This window comes from Pagrus major, chromosome 3 (assembly GCF_040436345.1).
Source record: "Pagrus major chromosome 3, Pma_NU_1.0".
NCBI lineage: Eukaryota > Metazoa > Chordata > Actinopteri > Spariformes > Sparidae > Pagrus > Pagrus major.
Window position 1 is genome coordinate 19338483 of NC_133217.1, and position 19584 is coordinate 19358066.

The following is a 19584-nucleotide window of genomic DNA, read 5'->3' on the forward strand; positions in this document are numbered from 1 at the left end:
TGGTCTCCACACTACCATCAAGGCCTGCCATAACGCTTCAGAGAGCACAGTCTGCGCGGATACGCGTGGGGGCGCGCACGGAGGCGGTCTGATCCGTCAAGTTACGGCAAACAAAAGAAAATATCGGAACTGAGGATTCACTGCCTAAACATAAAAGACATGCGTTTGATGGAAATATAGGATACTAGAGTGTGTGATAGTATGCTATTTGTGGCACCAAAAAATAATAATAAAATAATAAAATGTAACCGTTTGTTCATCCATATTTATGGGAGTTATTTTTAATTTCGTGATTATCAAATAGGCAAGGCGAGGTCTGTCACATTACAGTTAATTATAGTATTGTCAAGAGAAACACTACCAACGGGACATGGAGGCGCATTACAAAATGAGCTTTTTCTATTCAAAACGCCAAAATAGTTGATTGTCGGTCTTATATGTCGGTATTTAATCAATTTTATTTATAAATCAAATGCATTTTATTTATATAGCCCAAAATCACAATCACATTGCCTCAATGGGCTTTACAGTCTGTACAGTGAAGGACATCCTCTGTCCTTAGACCCTCGATTCGAGTGAGGAAAACTTATAATGAGATAACAAATTCAAATGTGAAAATGTCATTCAAAAGCTATATAATCTACATTATGAATAAAATGGCATAGATAGGTTATTGGATGGGCAGACATGAATGTACTTTCACCATATACCTGAGTTTTCCATTGAGCAAATAGCAAATAAGAGTCTAGTGAGGTAGACGTGAGATTAAAACACTGCAGCCTGTCGTAGATTAAATTCCTATAGTTTCCTCTTGTGTAGTCTGTCTTTATTTGTAATGTGTCACCTCACTCGCGAAGCGGGAACGCGCTCGTTTAGGCTTTTATTTTGTCAGCTAACACCGGAAACGACGCGTGTACCTCCAGCCGCCTCTTGACGGCCTCGGTTTGGCACATTCTCCAGCAGTCAGTCAGTCAAAGCAACGAACGGGAAGCAGCGGACAAGCAGCGCCACAGAATACGGAATATACAGTGGACATTATAACATATCTCTCCTGCCGCCGTGCGTCCAGCCTGCTTATCAAGGTGAGTCGCCGGTGCTCCTCTGAAAAATCAACTCTACGAATTGAACAAAGGTTTATTACGTTATCTTCTGGAGGGAGGGAGGGAGGGGGCGGTGGAGGTGGCTGGGGGAAGAGAGAGGGGGGCATCCATTCTGTCTTTTGTGCTGGAGCAGATTAGGCAGTGGTCAGTGCAAGCTACGATACTGGGTCGGACAAGTGTGCCGTTGGGCTCCATGTCGTCCTATCTACATCAAGATGTGTCGTACCGAGGCTGTCTTCATGTTGAGCACGGGGGGGACCGGGGCGGTGAGTGCTCGGGGGGCTCCTGAACATGCCCGATACGTGCCTCCTCTGTACGGTGCTGAATAGCGAGAGCGTCTCCCCGATAACCCGTCCAGAATATTAGCCATTTTAAACCTCCTCCTCTTCAGCCGTGTACACATACTTCACCTGGATGCTGTTAAGCACCTTTTAAAATCCTCAACAGCCACTGTTTCATTCGGCGTACACCCACTGCACCAAACAGCTCATAAGTCCAGTAAAATGGAAACTTCTGTAACTTAATAGCTAGTAAGATAGTCCCACAACCTTTACCACTGGAAGTATTGTGCACGAAGGTGAAAAAAAACTAAATGTTGAAGTTAAAATAGTGCTCTTTAAGAGCTGGTTTGTTTAATACATTATACGTGAGGTCAGTAAAGGTCATTTTCGACGAGTATTTACCTAGCTGCCAAATGTCTGTCTGTCAAAAGTGAAATGGATATATTACACACACGGACACACACATCAGGGGAGGGCATGTATTGGGACTGTGGGTTCTCTCTGAGGTGTGATTCTCTATAGGCCTGCTCAGTTTGCAAAGCTTCACCTATGCTCATAGTAATGGTTGAGGATGTTGTGACAGTTATACACCTGAAGGGAAAATAAACATCTGCCCTGACTCTTGTGGCAAGAGCAGTATATATACTGCTCTGCCTGCAAGTTTTACTTTCACTGTGTTCACCCTCCCCTGACAACTGGTTGCACATCCTTTTGATATTCACATCATAATAATAACAGCTTACCCTCAGAGGATTCCATTCACCAGAGCATGTACGTGTTATAACCTTTTGAAATGATGCCCCCTATCACCCTAACCCATATAATCCCCCAATTATCTCCCATATCAGCTCACCACCAAATGCAGTTAATTGCGTCAGATAGCCTGCGTGCAGTGGCTGTTTGTCAAATGTCAAAAGCCGAGTAAGCTTGCCAAAGCCGCTGTCATGTTTATTGAACAATCTGTCCTTACTTCTGTCCAATTTGATATTCATTTCAGCTCAGCTGTGTGCAGCAAAAAATGCCCTCACACTCATTCATCTGTATCATACATTTTTCATACCGAAGCAGGGAATGTAAATAGAGGCATTCACCTTGAGTTCGACACACACGCACTCACACACACGCACAGTGACAGAGGAATTGGATTTAGTGAACATGACCTTGTAGGTGTCTTTTAGTATTGAGACTGGATGCTTGTTACCAGCAGACGTTCAACTTGGCAGATTCTGAGGATGAGCAGTAAAGATCTGATCTGAGGTCTTTATTTAACTTTCTGCCTCTGTGGCTCTGAATATATCTCTGCAGGGAGATACCCAATAGAGCTGCAACCATTAAACGATTATTTGTTGACTACTAATTGCCAGCTATTTTGTTAAGCAATTTATCAGTTTTAAATCATAAAAAAAAAAAAAATACAAAAAATTCTCTGTTTCCAGCTTCTTAAAGCAACACTATGTAGCTTTCTGGAGAAAGACAGCTGATTGTAGAGTCACCTCCTATCCATCCATCCATTATCCTTTGCAGGGTTGTGGGGAGCTGGAGCCAATCCCAGCAAAAAATTGGGTGAGTGGCGGGGTACACATAGGTTGCCAGTTGATCACAGGGCCTAGTCTCATTCCCAGATCATCAAATACCAACACTTGTCGAACAATGGCTCACCCATCATCTCGCAGCGCCGGCAGGCAGCAGGGCCTTGTACTGTTGAAACCACACCAGCAGCATGTATATATATATATATATATATATATATATATATATATATGTATATGTATGTATGTATGTATAGCGTATAAGTGTATGCTATGTTTTCAACATTTTTGGTGCTTAGGTTGCCGTTAGGTAAGGTAGCCTTTTCCAGTTGTGTGAAACAGTAAAAGTGAAAGTGAAACAAGTATTACCACAGACATATATATCTATATCTATATATAAATTTATATATGTACAGTAGATGCTGAGTGAATCATCCAATCAAAGAACCACCAAAATGAGTCATTTAGTGATTGAAACACCCTGAGAAAACACACATACTTGCCCATTCAATTAATTGGTTTAAAGGACACCTTTTGGACATCTTTTCTGAAAGAAGAAAAAATATATAATACTTCATTTATATGTGTACACTAACACAGTCCCTCTCCCAAAAGGGAAAAAATGTGTTTTAAAAAAAAACAGTGTAGTGTGTATAACTTTAAGTTAATTTGAAAATGATTCTTTCTAATACTTTAGTATCATGGCTCCATAGACTGGTGAATTTCTTGTCTTTCCTTTAACAATGTAAGTCAGTCTCTGTAAAGCAGTCAGTTCCTTTGTTCACATCCCTGCACAATGTATGTCTGTGTTCTTCCAGAACAGTGCAGTTATCGTCCCCAGTTATCCCTGCAGAGTCAGCTTCTTTACCCATTACAGGGCTTGTACATTCAATAGCCTGCCTCAGAATCACTGTAGCCTTGGGCAGTCTCATAAACATAGTATTAATTTATCTTCAACTTAATGGTTCCATTTTCTCAAATGGGAGAATTTGCTGCTTTTCATTATGTTCTGATGTTTAAAAGATCAAACAATGATTTCATTTAACGAACGCTTTTTCTTCATTCATGGAAAACCTCAACACTATCTAAATGACAAAGACACAAATGGCTAAAGGACTTGGATTTATATAGTGCCCTTCTGGTGTATTGACTACTTCACCCTTCCACATTCATATCATGTCATGCAAGGTGTTAATCTGTTCATCAGGAGCTATATGGCAAAGCCCCAACAACAGCCAATTTGGAGTTCAGTCTCTTGCCCAAGGACACTTCAGCTAGTCTTGGGCCGATATTGGATATCATAGAATATTGCAGTATTTGCTATCATTTGCAATATTTTTCACAGTATTGTTTATCAAACAGCAGTTATAGCATTTTCTGGTAGACATGGACTTAGTTTCTATAAAGAATTACAGCCCACCAATTTTGCAATATTTCAGGTTTGAAGTGGGAGAAAATGGCGAGCCAAGGGATTTGGATGAGTCGTCTTTGCAGTAGGAGGATAATATAGTCTATCACGATATTTGGATATGGGTGGGGGGGATTCATTGTTGTTGTAGCACACAGACATTTCACTATTTTCTGACATATACACAAAACTGTTCATAAATTGAGGATGAAAGTTCATTCTTGACCAACAAACAATCCAGCTCAAGGTCTGCCTATGAGCTTTTTCTGGGCCTTTCAACCATCATCCTTATCAGCTAAATGAGTTTGCTCAGTTTCCAAGGTGATGTTGTTTTATAATTTTATCCATAGAATATTTAATGCGTCTGTGTTGGCTTCAAAGTCATTCATCAATTAATCAGGAAAAACACTATTAATCGATGAATCTATAATGGAATTGTAGACATCAGTCCACAGATGAAGCACCCAGCAGTAAAGATGCAGAAAAACCTTGAGATGAGTGTCTTTGTCTTTTGCAAAAGGCTGCTCGATTATTGTAAAAATCATAATCATTATTATTTTGGTCAATCTTGAGATCATTATTATTTAAGAGGATAAATATCCTTCATTTTTGGAACTTTTTTATCTCAAATACCTTGTTTTCATAATTAATAAGACGCCAAAATCGTATGCTAATTGAAAATACATTTCAAATAATCCCTCGAGCCTAACTGTGTGTGTGTTTTCGGGTGTGTGTGCAGTGTCAGCATGTCCAGTGAGGTGCAGCCGAGGCCGGACGATAGCCCCAACACCAGTGGGGGAAGCTCTGATGCCGAGCAGAGGGAGGCAGCTCCACCGGAGCAGCCAGGCCCCGAGCAGCGGGACCAGACCCAGCCTAAGAAGAAGGAGGCCAAAATCTCCAGCAAGACCGCTGCCAAGCTCTCCACCAGCGCCAAGAGGTAGATCTGCTGCACTAACTCTGCTTTACTTTGTTTCCTCTGCTGGGTGTGTTCCCACACTGTTGAGCTGTTCAAGTTGTTATTCATCACTTCACTCCATCTTTGGTGTTGACTGCTATGTTTTGTTCCCAGTTTTTCCAGTGATCACTGTCACTGTCAATCAAAACAGTGCTAAGCTGTCATTTTGTTGCTAAAACTATTAGTTAATTAATTGTTAGTTGATCAACAGAAAATTAACAATTCAGTTTTGATAAGCTGTGTAAGACATTACTCAAGCCACCAAGATTCTCTGTGAGGATATGCTGCCTTGATTACTTTTGTGTTTTTGACTGTTGGTTGGACAGAACAAGACACATCACTAATGAAATAGTCATTAATTAGTGCGATAATGAGCTTTGATTTCTTTTGTGCGTGACATTAATTTCTTTGTCCACTCCGCTGCTGACATGTTTTCAATATTCCCAAACAAACTACGGGACATTGAAGCATCACTTCCGCACTTCCTGTGCATCCGAGGCCCCTCCAGACACCTATGCTATTTAATCAAAACAACAAATTGTTCATTCTTTGTTTCTTGTTGTCGAGTGTTAATACAAGTTACTACGCGTAAGCACATAAACACAGTTTTGTGTCATCTTTTAAAGGCTTAAAAGTTATAATTATACTTAATTGTGCTCTATTATGTGTTGATAGCAATTTGGAAGCCAGTTGTGTTTACACCTCTGCTCTTTGTGGTTCTTACCACCAACATACTGAATCACTGATCAGATGTTAAAGGCTACTGCTGCTGCTGATGTGCACCGCTGGGATTAAATGCAGAATTTTGCCAGAAAGAGGTTGCAAACCAGTGCCAGATGTTTTCATTTTAAATGCACCCCTGGCGGTTTAGCCCAGTTCCCTAATGTAACTCTGTACTGATTTAGTTTATAACAAGTTCATGGCAGGTTGGCATTGGATATCATAGGGTGATGGCACAGAGAAACAGCAGTTGTTATCTGATTGGGGAATAAGCTTGCCAAGTGGCAAAGCCAGTTCAGATGGTGTGTTGATGCTGATACCAGATCAGTTGAGAGAGACGTTGTTGTCCTCTACACTGTGCCACTTTCTGGCAGCTCCAGTGCCAATGATGAACAAGTCTGTTAGAAGCAAAGCAGCCAAAATAAAACCATAATTCTACTTGCCACCAAAGCAGCATGACCACCAGTACTGTCAAACCTGGTTTCAACCAAAGTGCTTTTGGTATAGTGGCTTTGAACCTGTACATAACCTGTGAATAATGTACCTAAACCACAGATCTGTTTCACAGCACATGGTAGTCCTGTGTAGGCGGGGGCTGTTGCAGGGGCTTCGGGGGTAACCCCTTTCTCTTTTTCAGCTGTTGGGGAACTTTTTAACTCTTGAGAAGCTGCTGAATTTATTAACTGACACTCTGTGACCATTATGTACATTACTGTCAGATTGACAACATATACAAACTGCTAACCTTTTTTTCCTCTGCTCCACTGCAATTTAACTGCAGTTCAGTCTTTTTTCTGCCGCTCTCTTAATCTTTCCAAACCACACACTCGCTACGCACACAAGCTGTTTGCATAGCGAGTGTGTGTTAATGAAACACATTAGTGTTTGTGAAATATTACATCAGAGTGCAGACGACGAGGCAACTCTGGTTGTTCTGACTGACCAATCAGAGGTCTGAAGTGTTTTGACTATACCTTTAGTTCTCAATATTGTTTAAATGTGGAGATAATGGTGCTCATTTTAAGACTGGAAGACATTGTGTTGCAATCAATGGTTAACATGAAAAGTAACAGAGATAGTTGTGTAAAGAATGAAAGAAGTGAGCTAGAGAGAGTTAACTCAACCCTGGCTCCTGTCTCAACCTACACGTAGCTGGCCAATCACAAGATGAAGTGGATGTGAAAGACAGATTGTTGGATTTTAAAATGACAGTATCTCACTGTCTTCACTGAATCTAAACCACATTCGTCTAACTACTGTCTATCAGTGTCATGACTTATTCTTTATGACTTCTGTAATTAAAAGCCTCTGCATCTGCTCTTGTAAATATTCTGCCCCAGGTACATCCTGGGAATGAACTCTTGCGGCACAAAGGAAGCGATAGTCTGTATGTTTCAGATGTCAGGTACAGCAGACAGTTAGAAATAAATGCAGCAATGACTTCTTATCACCAGATAAGGCTACAACATAAAAAATAAGGACCTAGAGGGTTACCACTTTATAGGGAGGTTGACAGGCACACAGTTATTTAGTCGCTTCTCAGTGCTACTTCTTGCTATAAATCATCAACTCCTCCACACACAAGCCAGTGCTGTTGTTTTCCATCATAAAAACTATGCTCAGATGATATTGACTTATTTGCATTTGTTGAGGCATGCGGAATGTAATGGCTTAGTGCTCGTTCTGTCGCAATGAGCTGTGGAACATTAGAGAAAGCAAGTATTTCGTTAAAGGAGTTCACATTCGAACCAGTGCTTTCCCCTGGCCTTGTTCTTTGCACCACTCTCCCTAACAGGTCCCCTGCTTCAGCCGTCAAAATGTGCCACCTCAGGAAATACTGCAGATAAAATTACACAGCACGCACTCAAGCTGAGAATGACTCCATAACCGTGGAGATTGTATTACAGGCTCCTTTGCAAATATATGTCTTTTTTTTCTCCCTCTTTCCCCAAGTGAGTCGTGTACAGTCATTTCCCCGCTGAGGAAACTTTAAAGAAAAATCCCCTCTTGGATACTCTTTCCCTGTTATGTATCATCATCCTGTGATGTACACATTCCAGGAGTTCTTTTATGATGAAGAGTTGTAATGGTACTGACATTCAAAAGCAGTATCAAGGCTGTTTGTGAAATAGAGACAAAATTTAATCTACAGGGTTATGTGCATGGGCACGACTTGACCCTTTCTTTGTGACAGTGAGAGTTTAAATTGGAAAACTTGTGCCCGTGTGCACAAATCCTAAAGGTTACATTTCATCAGTTTTTCACAAACTGATTTTACCACGTCCCTGCGACTCGAGCACCGTTCAAAAATGTAATGACTCAACGTTTTTACTTCTCCCTGTTTTTACATTCGAAACTTGAGCTTGGATAATTAAACTTGACAGAAACTTGACTGTTTTCTTTAAAGATAAGTAAACGTGTCGTTATCCATAATTCCAACATCACTCTTCCATTCTGTTATATTCTGTTCTGTTCTATATGTATATATTCTGCTCACGTTTGTCAGAGGACGCTTCTCTCAAGCATCAAAAGAGCTGTAATGTACGATAGCCTCACACTGCTTTGCATTGTGACTGTTGCACATCTGTTCATTGCCATGTTGATGCTGAAACAATGTTTCATGTCAGCACCGACTGCTTGTCTTTCTTCTCTCTCTCTTGCAAAAGCAAATAATTTTGATGTCCCAGCTAACAAACAGCTGAGTGAACAGACATCATGATCAATAAGAGCAGTCAATTATGTTGTTTTTTTGTTTTTACGGCACCCCTGAACATTTGAAGAGCTATGACTGGGAAGCATTTAAAAAAAACAAGATGCAACTCAGAAATTACTGTATTTATTAAGGAAGCTTAAGGAGACAAAATGTACGTGTCAAGTTCTCGTGAACTTTTACAGAGGAGCAATAGAAAGCATCCTAACTGGAAACACAGCAAACTGGGGTGGTTCATGCACGGCCCAGGACAGGAAGGCTATGTTGGGGTGATTAAAACCGCCCAGAGCATCACTGATATCCATCTACAGAGCATCGGTGATATTGGTGAGGTGAGATGCATGCACAGAGCCCAAAGTGAGGGTCCAGAGCCTAAACGACAACACCCGCCCCAGCCACAGTATGTTCACCCTGCTACCACGTGGAAAAAGATGAAGAATTATCCACTGCCGTACCACGAGACTACAGAGCAGCTGCATTCCTCAGGCTGTTAGACTACTCAACTCATACCGCACACTCATCCAGGGCATGTCTTGTGTACATGGTGCATCAGTTTTAGCAGACTCTGCAAGAAGAGCACTGGGAGGTATAACAGGCAAAACTAAAATACTAAGAGATATGGGTTATTCTACATATTCCAATCTGTACCAAACATGTTCTTACCCTATTTTAGATTATGTGTCAGGAATATGGGGTTTTAAAAGATTTCAGAAAAACAAATGTGTTCTCAATCAAGCAATTGGATTGCTTTTGGGACTTCATAAATATGCGCCTGATCTGGCATTTAACAGAGATACAGGATGAGACTCATGAAGTCAGCTGGAAGCTCAGCATGGTGAGCCTGTGGAACAGGCTGCTGAGTTTACCAACCAATAGGGTAGCCAGTAAAATATTGTATTGTGATTTGTCTGTTTAAGGTGTGTGGGCAAGTGATGTATTTGATTTATCAGAGTGTAGATTGGAAGAAAAGTACCTCCAAAAAGTAAATGTGGAGTTGGAAGAGTTAAAAAGCAAGTTTGGGCTAAATGCTCACAATAATGGTCTGAGGAAGTCTGAAGCAGGCCAAAACTGACAACTTATTGTTTATGTAAGAGGGAGTACAGATGTGAAAAATACGTTAAATATAATTAGCCTAATAGTCAGAGACCTCCATGTGCACAGTTAAGATGTGGCAGATTACCAATGCATGTTGAAACAGGAAGATATAGGTGTGCCTGAAGATGAAAGAGTCTGAGAATATTGTGAGCTAAATGAGGTGGAGAATGAGATTAATACTGTCCTTTATATCATGATTTTCAACAAATATTGTTTAAACGAGTTTATGTTCCTGATTTAGATCTGTTAGGTATTGAGGTTAGAGCTGTAATTGAATAACTCTTTGGTAATGCATTTGCATTGTCTGAATATGTCTTCAAAGCATGGGACCGGAGGAATACGGTAACATATGATAGATAAATTCCTCTTTTTTAGACTGAAGACTCTGCTGAGATGTTGATGTATTGTGCTACTAGATAATGGTGGGTTGATGTGCCGGAATGTTTGGTTTGTTATTAGATAATCTGTCTGAATGATATCAGCCCAAAATGATTCATTCATTCATTCATTCATTCACATAGTCATGACGTGCCACAAGCCTCTGCTCCATGAAATACACTTTACTTAACTCTAATGTTTTATTGCATTCTGAGCAGCATGCCAACAATGGAGGGGTTGCTAAATACAGAGTGATTTATGCCTACATGGGGATTATTTTGGCCCACATGGGGCTGATGTTGAGCTGACTCCCCTCTGATCTCCTGCTAGCTTGATACTACATTAGCTGGCTGACATTCCACTTATACACTGTAAGGTGTTTCAGATATTTATTAAAGGATGTAATTCTTCTGATTATAATGCAAGAAAGCACAGAGTTTGAGTTAAATCTAAGCTAGCAAGTAAATCCTGCTGGGTTTGATTAGCTCCTCCACACAGCACTTTCAGAGGTCGGACAGAAGCAGTATGTTAATGTTATTTTTTCTAAAGCCTGTGTCATAACTAATTTCAGACTAGTGCGTTGAGACTGAATAACTTCCACATTCACACAGACTACTTTCATCAGTCGGAGGGCGACTGCTGCCTGTGATTAAGGCAAACATCTCTGCCACGGCAGTAATGGTGGCGGCACTTAAGAGAGCAACACATAAATCAACTACCAGATTCATCTATACTTACTATAATGGAATCTGAATCTCCACAGAGGGAGTTCTCACATGTACAATGCTTTTTGTTGTAGTTTTCAGCCAAACTGCAACTGAAACAGAAAATCCAAACCCATCAGGAAAAGCACATAAACAAACCAAGAAGAAAATAAATATTTTACGTTATGGAGCCACTTTGACTGACTGTCTACAGACAAGCTGGAAGAATGATGGATACATCAGCACCAGGGCTCCAGACTGCAACCATTTAGCCACATTGTGCGACTATATTTGAAGACAGTGTGACTACATTTTCTAACTAGGACCACCGGTGCAAATTGCAAATATGACCCATGGGTTTTTGTATTTTTAAATCATTCCACTGGTAAGAGAACTGGTAAAAACAAAAAAATGTACAAAAGTAAACAAAACATTTGGCGATCAATCATCTGATCCACTTCACCAATTCATATATGGTTATCTACCCTTAAGACCCGATCTGCCCCCCGAAGGAGAAGAAGAGTGAGTGAGACGGTGCCTGGATGCAGGCCAGAGGTGACCCACGACCAGATTACCATATAAAAATTTGGGCAGTGGAACACTTGAAAATCTAATAATGGACTAATACATATGATAACTAGAATGGCACTCAGTAGAACACATACCTCCATCAGGGCCCAACAGTCCCCTTTTGTACTCACTAGATACAAGCCACCCTAATACACCTGATAATTTTCCAGATCCATGCATTATTCCCTGAAAAATTACTGAAAATGTAAAAAATAATGCCATGTCAGTGAAAGTGAGAATAAATTCCTGGATCCGTCCGTTCTGTCTGGAACTGCGCCAAAAGTTAATGGAGTCTATTCTGGGCCTAGACCCATCCTCCATCCAGGATTTGTGGAAATCTGTTCAGTCGTTTTTTTGTAATGCTGCTGACAAACCAATAAACAAACAAACAGGACAATTAAAACTTTCATGTAATCGTTATTTTTTAATAATATTTGGTTTTAGGAGGTGCTGCGGCCACTCATAAAAATGAATTTCTCTTTGTGACTTTTTCATTTAAAATAACACAGAACATTGTTAGTTATGTGAATTATCTATTTTTAATTTTTTTACCAAAACCTTTTTCAGTAATACACTTTATATGGAAAAAATATCAATGTGTTGGGTTACATGTACATGTAGTAGCAGTGTTCCTACTTTGTGTGCTGGTGCTGGAGCAAAAAGGGTGACTTGTGGAAAAAATTAGTCTGGAGCCGTGAGAACTGTGGTTTAAAAAAAAAAAACAACTGGGCTGAAACATTTTTAAGTCTCTCCATCATGAGCATCAAAAGTCTGTGAGTGAGGCAGAGATGGCACTGTCTGCATGGAGAGAATAACAGCTGCATTTATAGCTGACTGAGTGATTGTAAAGTAACACCAGTCTACCCGGTCCTTGCAGGAAAATGACTGGCATAGTTATGTAACGAATACTTAACCAGGGAGAAATTTGACCTCTCTACAGTCTATTCATTAAACCCTTTTTGATGTTCCCGCTGTGGAAATGCTCCCAGCAGCTTTCTGAAAGGGTGAGGGTTGAGACAGGACGATCAGGCCATGATCAGCAGCTAAATTAATTAACGCAGATGGGTCAGATATGATTCCTTTATCCGACATGCCCTTTTTGCCATCAATATCAATTAATGTGGTTTAAAAAAATGCCAAATATTCAGCCATGACTCTCTGTGTTTATCTTGTGTGACAGCACTTATTCCTGTATCCAGTCACAGCGCTCAGGAACTCATTAGAAAATCAATGAGGTATTCACTGTGTACACTTACTGATTGATTTTACAGGCAGGATTTATATAACTGTCTGTGTTTTGTGTGTGTGTATGTGTGTGTGTGTGTTTGAGAGCGTGATTATAACACAGATCTTCCTCTCGTTTCAGAATCCAGAAAGAGCTTGCAGAGATAACCTTGGACCCGCCGCCAAATTGCAGGTAGGAGCCTGTTGATTGTGTGTTTTTAAAAGGGCTATTTGCTCTGACACCTGAGGCACTTTTGTGTGTGTGTGAGTGTGTATGAGCCTGTGTGAATGGTTGTGCCAGCTCAGTGAGTCACATGAATAGCATAGGTAGATTATCGTGGCGTATTTGCACCACTGTTTGCTCAGGCTGAAGCTCAGTGAGTGGACCTTGTAAGCAGTCAGAGGCATGAATCAGAGTCGGTGTGAAGAATAAAAGAGAGAATATCTGTGTGATTGAACTGATTGGCAGTGTTTACCATTAGGATCACTGTAGCAACAGTATTGTGCTTGCTCACACTCCCTGCGGGTGGGAAAGGCACTCGACTGGTTTGCATGGTTTATTTTTCCTCCCGAGCCAGAGCGTGGTGAGGGACGGAGGTGCCCTACGCTCCTGCCAATCAAGATCTGAGTAAGAGCTTTCATTGTGTGCGAGATTTTCAATGAGTCAGCATTCAGTGTTTTTCTCAAACTGGTGACTTTTTGGAGCAGTGTTAGCTGGCGAGGGGAAGGTGAAGGTGTGACCTTGCAGCTTCTAACTGTGAGCAGTGTAGGCAGCCAGTCACTGACGTCCAGGCATTTCCTGTAGGGCTGAGAAACTTACTGATGTGTGCAACTGACACAGCTGGCTTTGGTGATTCCAGATATTTTTATCCAACCCAAAAGTACAGATGCCCCGATCCGATGTTTTCCTTTCTAATACCACTCCTGATACATCAACCCAGTGTTCTTAATTCAAAATCTATTATCCTCACAGTGTGAAGCATATTAGAATCACTCTTGTTCGTTTACATGAGTCTTTAACTTTACTAACATATAAGTGGAAACCATAATACACTTAGGCTTGTATTATTTTTACTTGTATTGTTCTGAATATAAGATTGTGATGTAATGATAAACAGACTTCAGTTATATTTTACCATATCCTGCACACCATCATGTTCAACTTGTCTAATACACAGAACGTAACATGCGTATCTTGTGCTGTAGGATTACTGGTGTTGGGCACAGTCCTTACAAACTGCTCTGAGCTGCTGTGATAAACAATTATCAGAGTCTGTGCTGTACTCATTGTCCTCTGTGTGTCTACAAAACAGCTGAGGCAGAAGACCTCATTTAGATTCATTACACACTTCTGCAGCTCTTCATTTAATCACATCACCTGCGCATGGATCTGTCTTTCTTCTTTGTTTCCCTTATGAACCCTAACCAGCTGGCTTAACTAACAAAACATAGTTTCTCTCCCAATGATATGATATCAAAACTAGGGATGCCGTAAAGGCTCAGCTACACCAAATGCTTGAGTGTTCTCACACTCAAAAAAGGGACATTATGGTTCATTATTTTTCGGTGTAGCGGTTGAGTTGGACTTTCAGTGCAGTGTAAACTTATGACAACAAAGCAGGAAAAGGAGCACTGCACTGTTAATAAATTCACGCACGTTTCATAACTTCATGCTCACTAAAACTTCTTGTGATCCCTGCAAAACATTCTAAAACTTCACTTTGCCCTAACATTTTGTGTATTTTTATTTATTACATTGTATTTTATTATTTAGTTACTAATTGTTTCTGTTTCATAAGGCAGTAACTGGTAAAAAAAAAAGCTAACAAAGACATACCATGGGGAAGCAAACCTCTAAACAAAAAATCTTCGTATGATTTTATGCATCCATAGTGTTGTTGTACCAACAAAATCTATAATCGTTGCATCCCTAATCTAAACTCATACTTAGTACAGATCTGATAATGATATTTCATATTATACTGTATATATTGGTTCATTGAAGAATTAAGTAATATTATGTACCAGGGTTTGCGTGGCACTAAAAACTGAGTCAGTAGCCCTGAAAGAATGTAATGATGTCTACGAACAAACCATACTTAATGAGTCAGTCACATCTGGCCATTACCCAGTCCACCCAATTAGGTCATGATCGGAGGCAAAAGCCAATCCAATGAGTGCTTCTCTAGATGTACTTATTCACTTTTCTAAAAAGTCATCATTAAAAAGATGTAACTACAGACCTTGTCTGAGTTGCTCTCTTTAACAAACATTACTTTGTACATGCAATGTCACAAAAGAACTTCTGAACAAAGAATGCAAAACAAAAAAACTACTGTATATCACCATGTTGATTTTGGTAATGCCAGTTAACCTGGAATGACACTTTTTATTTCACAGTAAAAGCCCCCCAGTACCTTCAAATTAAAATGCATTATTGGTTAAACAGGAATTGATGAGTTTTAGAGGTAGTGTAATGCATTGAAATTAGCTCAAACGTAGGACATAAACCCTCATGTTTGACCAATACCTGATCTACTGAATCATGTCAGTACCAATCTGGGAGATTGGAACAATGAATCCCTGCTGACGCTGACTTTCTTACCCAAACCTGAGATGACACGTCCAAATGCAGAGACCCAAGGCCAAACTGACACCATAGCAAGCGGGTCTGAACCAACCCTAAATGACAATCCACACTGTTAGTATTTGTTTTTAACTCACTCTGCGGTGATGAATCAAGGCCACCGGTTTAACTGTGAAATACAATTTCATGGAGCCTCCTTGAAAACAATTTTTCAGTTGTCTTTTTGTTATTATTCAGTCTGGTTAAAACAGTCTGTCAGGCTGCTGGCATCATGTTGGACCTGATTTTGAGTTTTTGATTGGACCCGGTAGAACAGTCATTAGCCATCAATAGCCAGTCAGATTTCTGTTCAGCCTTGCCTCTTTCCCATTGTGATCTAATTCTATGAACAATAGAATTCTCCTTGACAGTGTGAAATGGATGCGGGGTAATTGCAACAATTTAAAACTATAAGAATAAATATCTCCGCTTCATCCATTGTTTGCATGGTTTATTAACTCCGATTAGGTGATTTTTTTTTTTCTCTTCTATTGTAATTTTTGACAAACGTTACATGGCTCACTATGTTAACTTATGATGTAACATTTTGAAAAAAGCCATTTCTCCTTTGAAAAGTTTGTATCTGTGGACAGCCACACAAAAGGAGGTTGAGCCTCTCGAAGTAGAACAATTCCTCAACCACGCCGCGTGCAGCGTAAATGCTAAGCAAAGGTCTTTTAGCCGATAAGGAATGACAGAAAATGACCTGTTCATTTGAAGGAACTATCTGCCACAGTTGGAGAGATCTCCTCGGCGCATCGCAGTCCGTTTGTCGGCCCTCCAATCTCAAAGACAAGGCTAATCTGGCTGAAGCAAGCCATTATGTTTCCTGACAAAGGGCCAAACAGCAGAGGGGGAAAAGAAATTTCATGGGTAGACGTTTTTGTAGAAAATGACATTTTTGTGTAAAGGGAGGCTTCCTTGAAGAATGTCCACGCTGAAAAGAGCCCTTGTGACGAATGGATTGAGCTCGGCTGCAGTCAGTAGTCCTCAGCCATAAGTGAAAAATTAGGCTCAGGCTGCTCGAGCTTATTTCAGCATCAGACAGAGATATGAGCCAGCGGAGGCGCGGCGCTACTTGAAATGTAGATTTCTGTATTCATATGCCCCTTGGGGTATTTGCCTCACTCTAACAGCTCCTGATTCCCCCACAAGGCTGTCACATCCCTGGTGTTTGATTCAGCCTACACATTTTACTGCAACAATCCCGATTCAGCCTGTTCTTTTGTGTGATAAGGGAAGCACAATCGCATTGTGAACATTAAAACCTTCTGCCGAGATAAATTCCCTTAAACTGTACTGTACCTCCGCGCTCACAGTGTCTGTTTGAACAAAAGGCTCCACGTTTCCCCAGCCCTTTCTTCACCTACTAATTGATCTGACAGTGTTAAATAGGCTGTGTTTGCTGAAAGACATCAGATGTGAGGGGTTATGAACGGACGCTGTGATGCAGCTCATTACCCCACAGGCTTCAGCTCTTTTTTTCCGCCGCCAGAATAAAGCACAGCTCATGATCACAGCCACTCCTACAAACATCCTCTCTGGCTCATTTTCTGCATTCCCTTCCCGAATAGAAGAAATGGTACTGTAATCCCTCTTGGGAGTGAAAAAAAACACCTTTAACTTTTCCTAAGACGCGCCTGGTTTTAGAGATCATTTGGCTGGATTTTAAAAGGACTTTGCAGATTTTTTTTGAGCCATGCAAGGAAATATTTTTCATCATTCATTTTAATCATCTTTGTCACCCTGCCAGAGAGTAATTAATTGAATGTGACAAGCGCTCTGGAAGGGTATGTAAATAGCCCCCACACCAGACACATTATATTAGCCTGGTGCTTGGTCGGCCTTCCTGGCTCTGTGCATGTGTGGGTGCATGTGTGTGTGTGTGTGTGTGTGTGTGTGTGTGTGTTTTCCATAATTACCATATCCTTTCATGATAGTCCTGGCAGCGTTTTGATAAGAATCCCCATCGGCGGAGGGGAAACAATGTGTGGATACCAAGGGGGGATTGGCCACAATCTCTCACTCTCGCGCTCCCTTTCTCTCTCTTTCCTTCTTAATCCCGGCAGGACTTTGTGTGTTCCAGAGGAATAACTTCCCAGTGAATATCACTGAAGATCTATCAGTGAAATGAAAGCAATAAGGCAGAAGAAAGTGTCGCTGCAGAGAGGGTTGAATGAGAGAAATGCAAATTCACCCATGACTATCAGGTTGTAGATATGATTGAATCAAACAAAAGTCGGCTTTCATTGTCTGCCATGAGGCACTGGTTCACTTACTCAAAGGAGGATGACAGACGCTGAGCTCAGCTCGGTGATCTCCATCCAGCTGTCAAAAAAATACAACGTGTCTGGTTAGGTTAGGTTGATGCAAATGAGCGTTCTTTATACATTTCCATATAATTACATTAATGACAGAACTTGTCACTCAACAAGTGATTAGAACTGAGTAAGAGTATTTTTGCCCTCAAACTAATGCTTGCCATATTTCATACCATTATCCAAAGAAACACACTTTGCAATATTACACCATGGGGCTTGACTGATGTGTTCAGCTTTCACTAAATAACTGAACTCAGTGCAGCAAAGCCATTCATCTTCAGTTTGGAGCAGGTTCTGCCCTGACAGTTTCACAAAACCCTGATGTTTATTTTTTAAACTAATTTTATCTGCTAATGATTCAAACTCTAATGACTATGGAAATAAGTTGGTCTTTCAAAGGCTGTATGTATCCAAGTGTTCCCACCATTTTGTCGGTGTAGCATAGTTCCTTAAAGAGTCAGTGTAGGCTGCAAGTGTCTTAAAATGCTCGTAATGCTGTTTCAGAGACAAACATAACATCCTGTGTTATCACTAGGGCTGCACAATAAAATGTATTGAAATAGGGCTGCAACTAATCCCACTATTATAAGGCTTAGGTGCAGCACCCAAGCAGTTTTGGGCACCATGACAGCTGAATGAATGTAAAATCAATGTGAAGCGCATCAAAACTAACTGAATGACTTTTCCCAGATCTAATGGTTGTAGTTAGTCCCTAGTGGACTTCTTTAGCAAATTTAAAGCTACATTAAGCTTTTTGTGTTATTTATTTATTATCTGCTTGAGCTTTTCCAACTTTTTGTATACCAATACAATAATGGTCCAAAATAATGTAAAATTGCACATTCTTTATTGAAAAAGTTTCTTGCAGGAGAACGTTCAAACCCACTTCCAAATATTTGCACCCAAGTCCCCCACAAACCTGGGGAAACATTGTGATGATTATTACACCTGCCAACGAGGTTAGGTTTTCACCCATGTCTGTTGGTTGGTTGGTCAGCAGGATTAGACAAAAGTACACAACAGATTTCCACGCAACTTGGATGGAGGATGGGTCTCGGCACAGAATTAGATCCCATTAACTTTTGGTGCTGCTCTAGATAAATGGACCGATCCAGGATTTTCTTTTTCTTTTTACATTGTGAAATGACTAGGGAATAATGCACGGATTTTGATGGGAAAAAAACAGGCACATGTGGCTGCTATCTATGAGTGAGGACAATTTGTTGCACCTAGATCTGGTGAGCTCAAAGTATGGTTAAGCAGTTATAGGTGGTTTCAAATTGAGTGATACAGGGCTATCGGGTGTGTACTGTTAGGCCTTGGCGGAGGTATGCGCTTTACTGAGTGCCAGTCGATTTATTATCAAAATCTGAGTTATTGATTAGTTCACAAATTGTTGCAATTGCACTTGATTATTTTTTTTTAAAGCAGTATGAAACTGGAGCAGCATCAAAATTACAACATTTAATGGCAAGTAACACTAACTTTGCTGTATTAGCATCAGCTCTATCTTTTAGTCTTAGCATTACATTTACAAACTTTCCAGGTGTAACTGTTGTGTAGACAGTCATCTACTACTACTATGTGTTGAAGAGCAAGATGAGTCAGAATCTGGGTGGTCTACCACCTCTGGTAAACCTTTTCCTTGGGGGAAGCCCTGCTGTGCATGCATGGTGCAGTTCCAACCAGGCTGCTGAGAAAGCACTTGGTGTATTCTTGATCTCTGAGCATTTAATGAAAGTGCCTTGTGTAAACTACAGCATGTAGTGTACGAATGTGAACCTGGATGTTACAGGGTAATGCACATGTGGAGGAGGAGGGGCTGTTGGGGTATGCCAACAAAGCTTTGCCTGAGGACCCCGTCACAGGTGAATCTGGCCTTATGTGCAAGAAACATAGCACCGACCAGTGACCTCAGTGATGTTAATACAAACATGCAAGTCCACCGTCAGTCAGCATTAAT

The 19584-nt window shown here is 40.6% G+C and overlaps 1 protein-coding gene across 1 annotated transcript in view; it reads left to right on the forward strand.

Annotated features, from left to right (window-relative positions):
• Positions 1–959: 959 nt before the first annotated feature.
• LOC140993797 (ubiquitin-conjugating enzyme E2 E2-like) overlaps positions 960–19584 on the forward strand; it is a 77688-nt gene continuing 59063 nt past the window's right edge. The window contains exons 1-3 of the mRNA XM_073463340.1: positions 960–1082; positions 5058–5255; positions 12817–12867. Of these exons, the coding sequence (XP_073319441.1) occupies positions 5065–5255; positions 12817–12867 (242 nt within the window). The 5' untranslated portion in view covers positions 960–1082; positions 5058–5064. The remainder of the gene's footprint in view (positions 1083–5057; positions 5256–12816; positions 12868–19584) is intronic.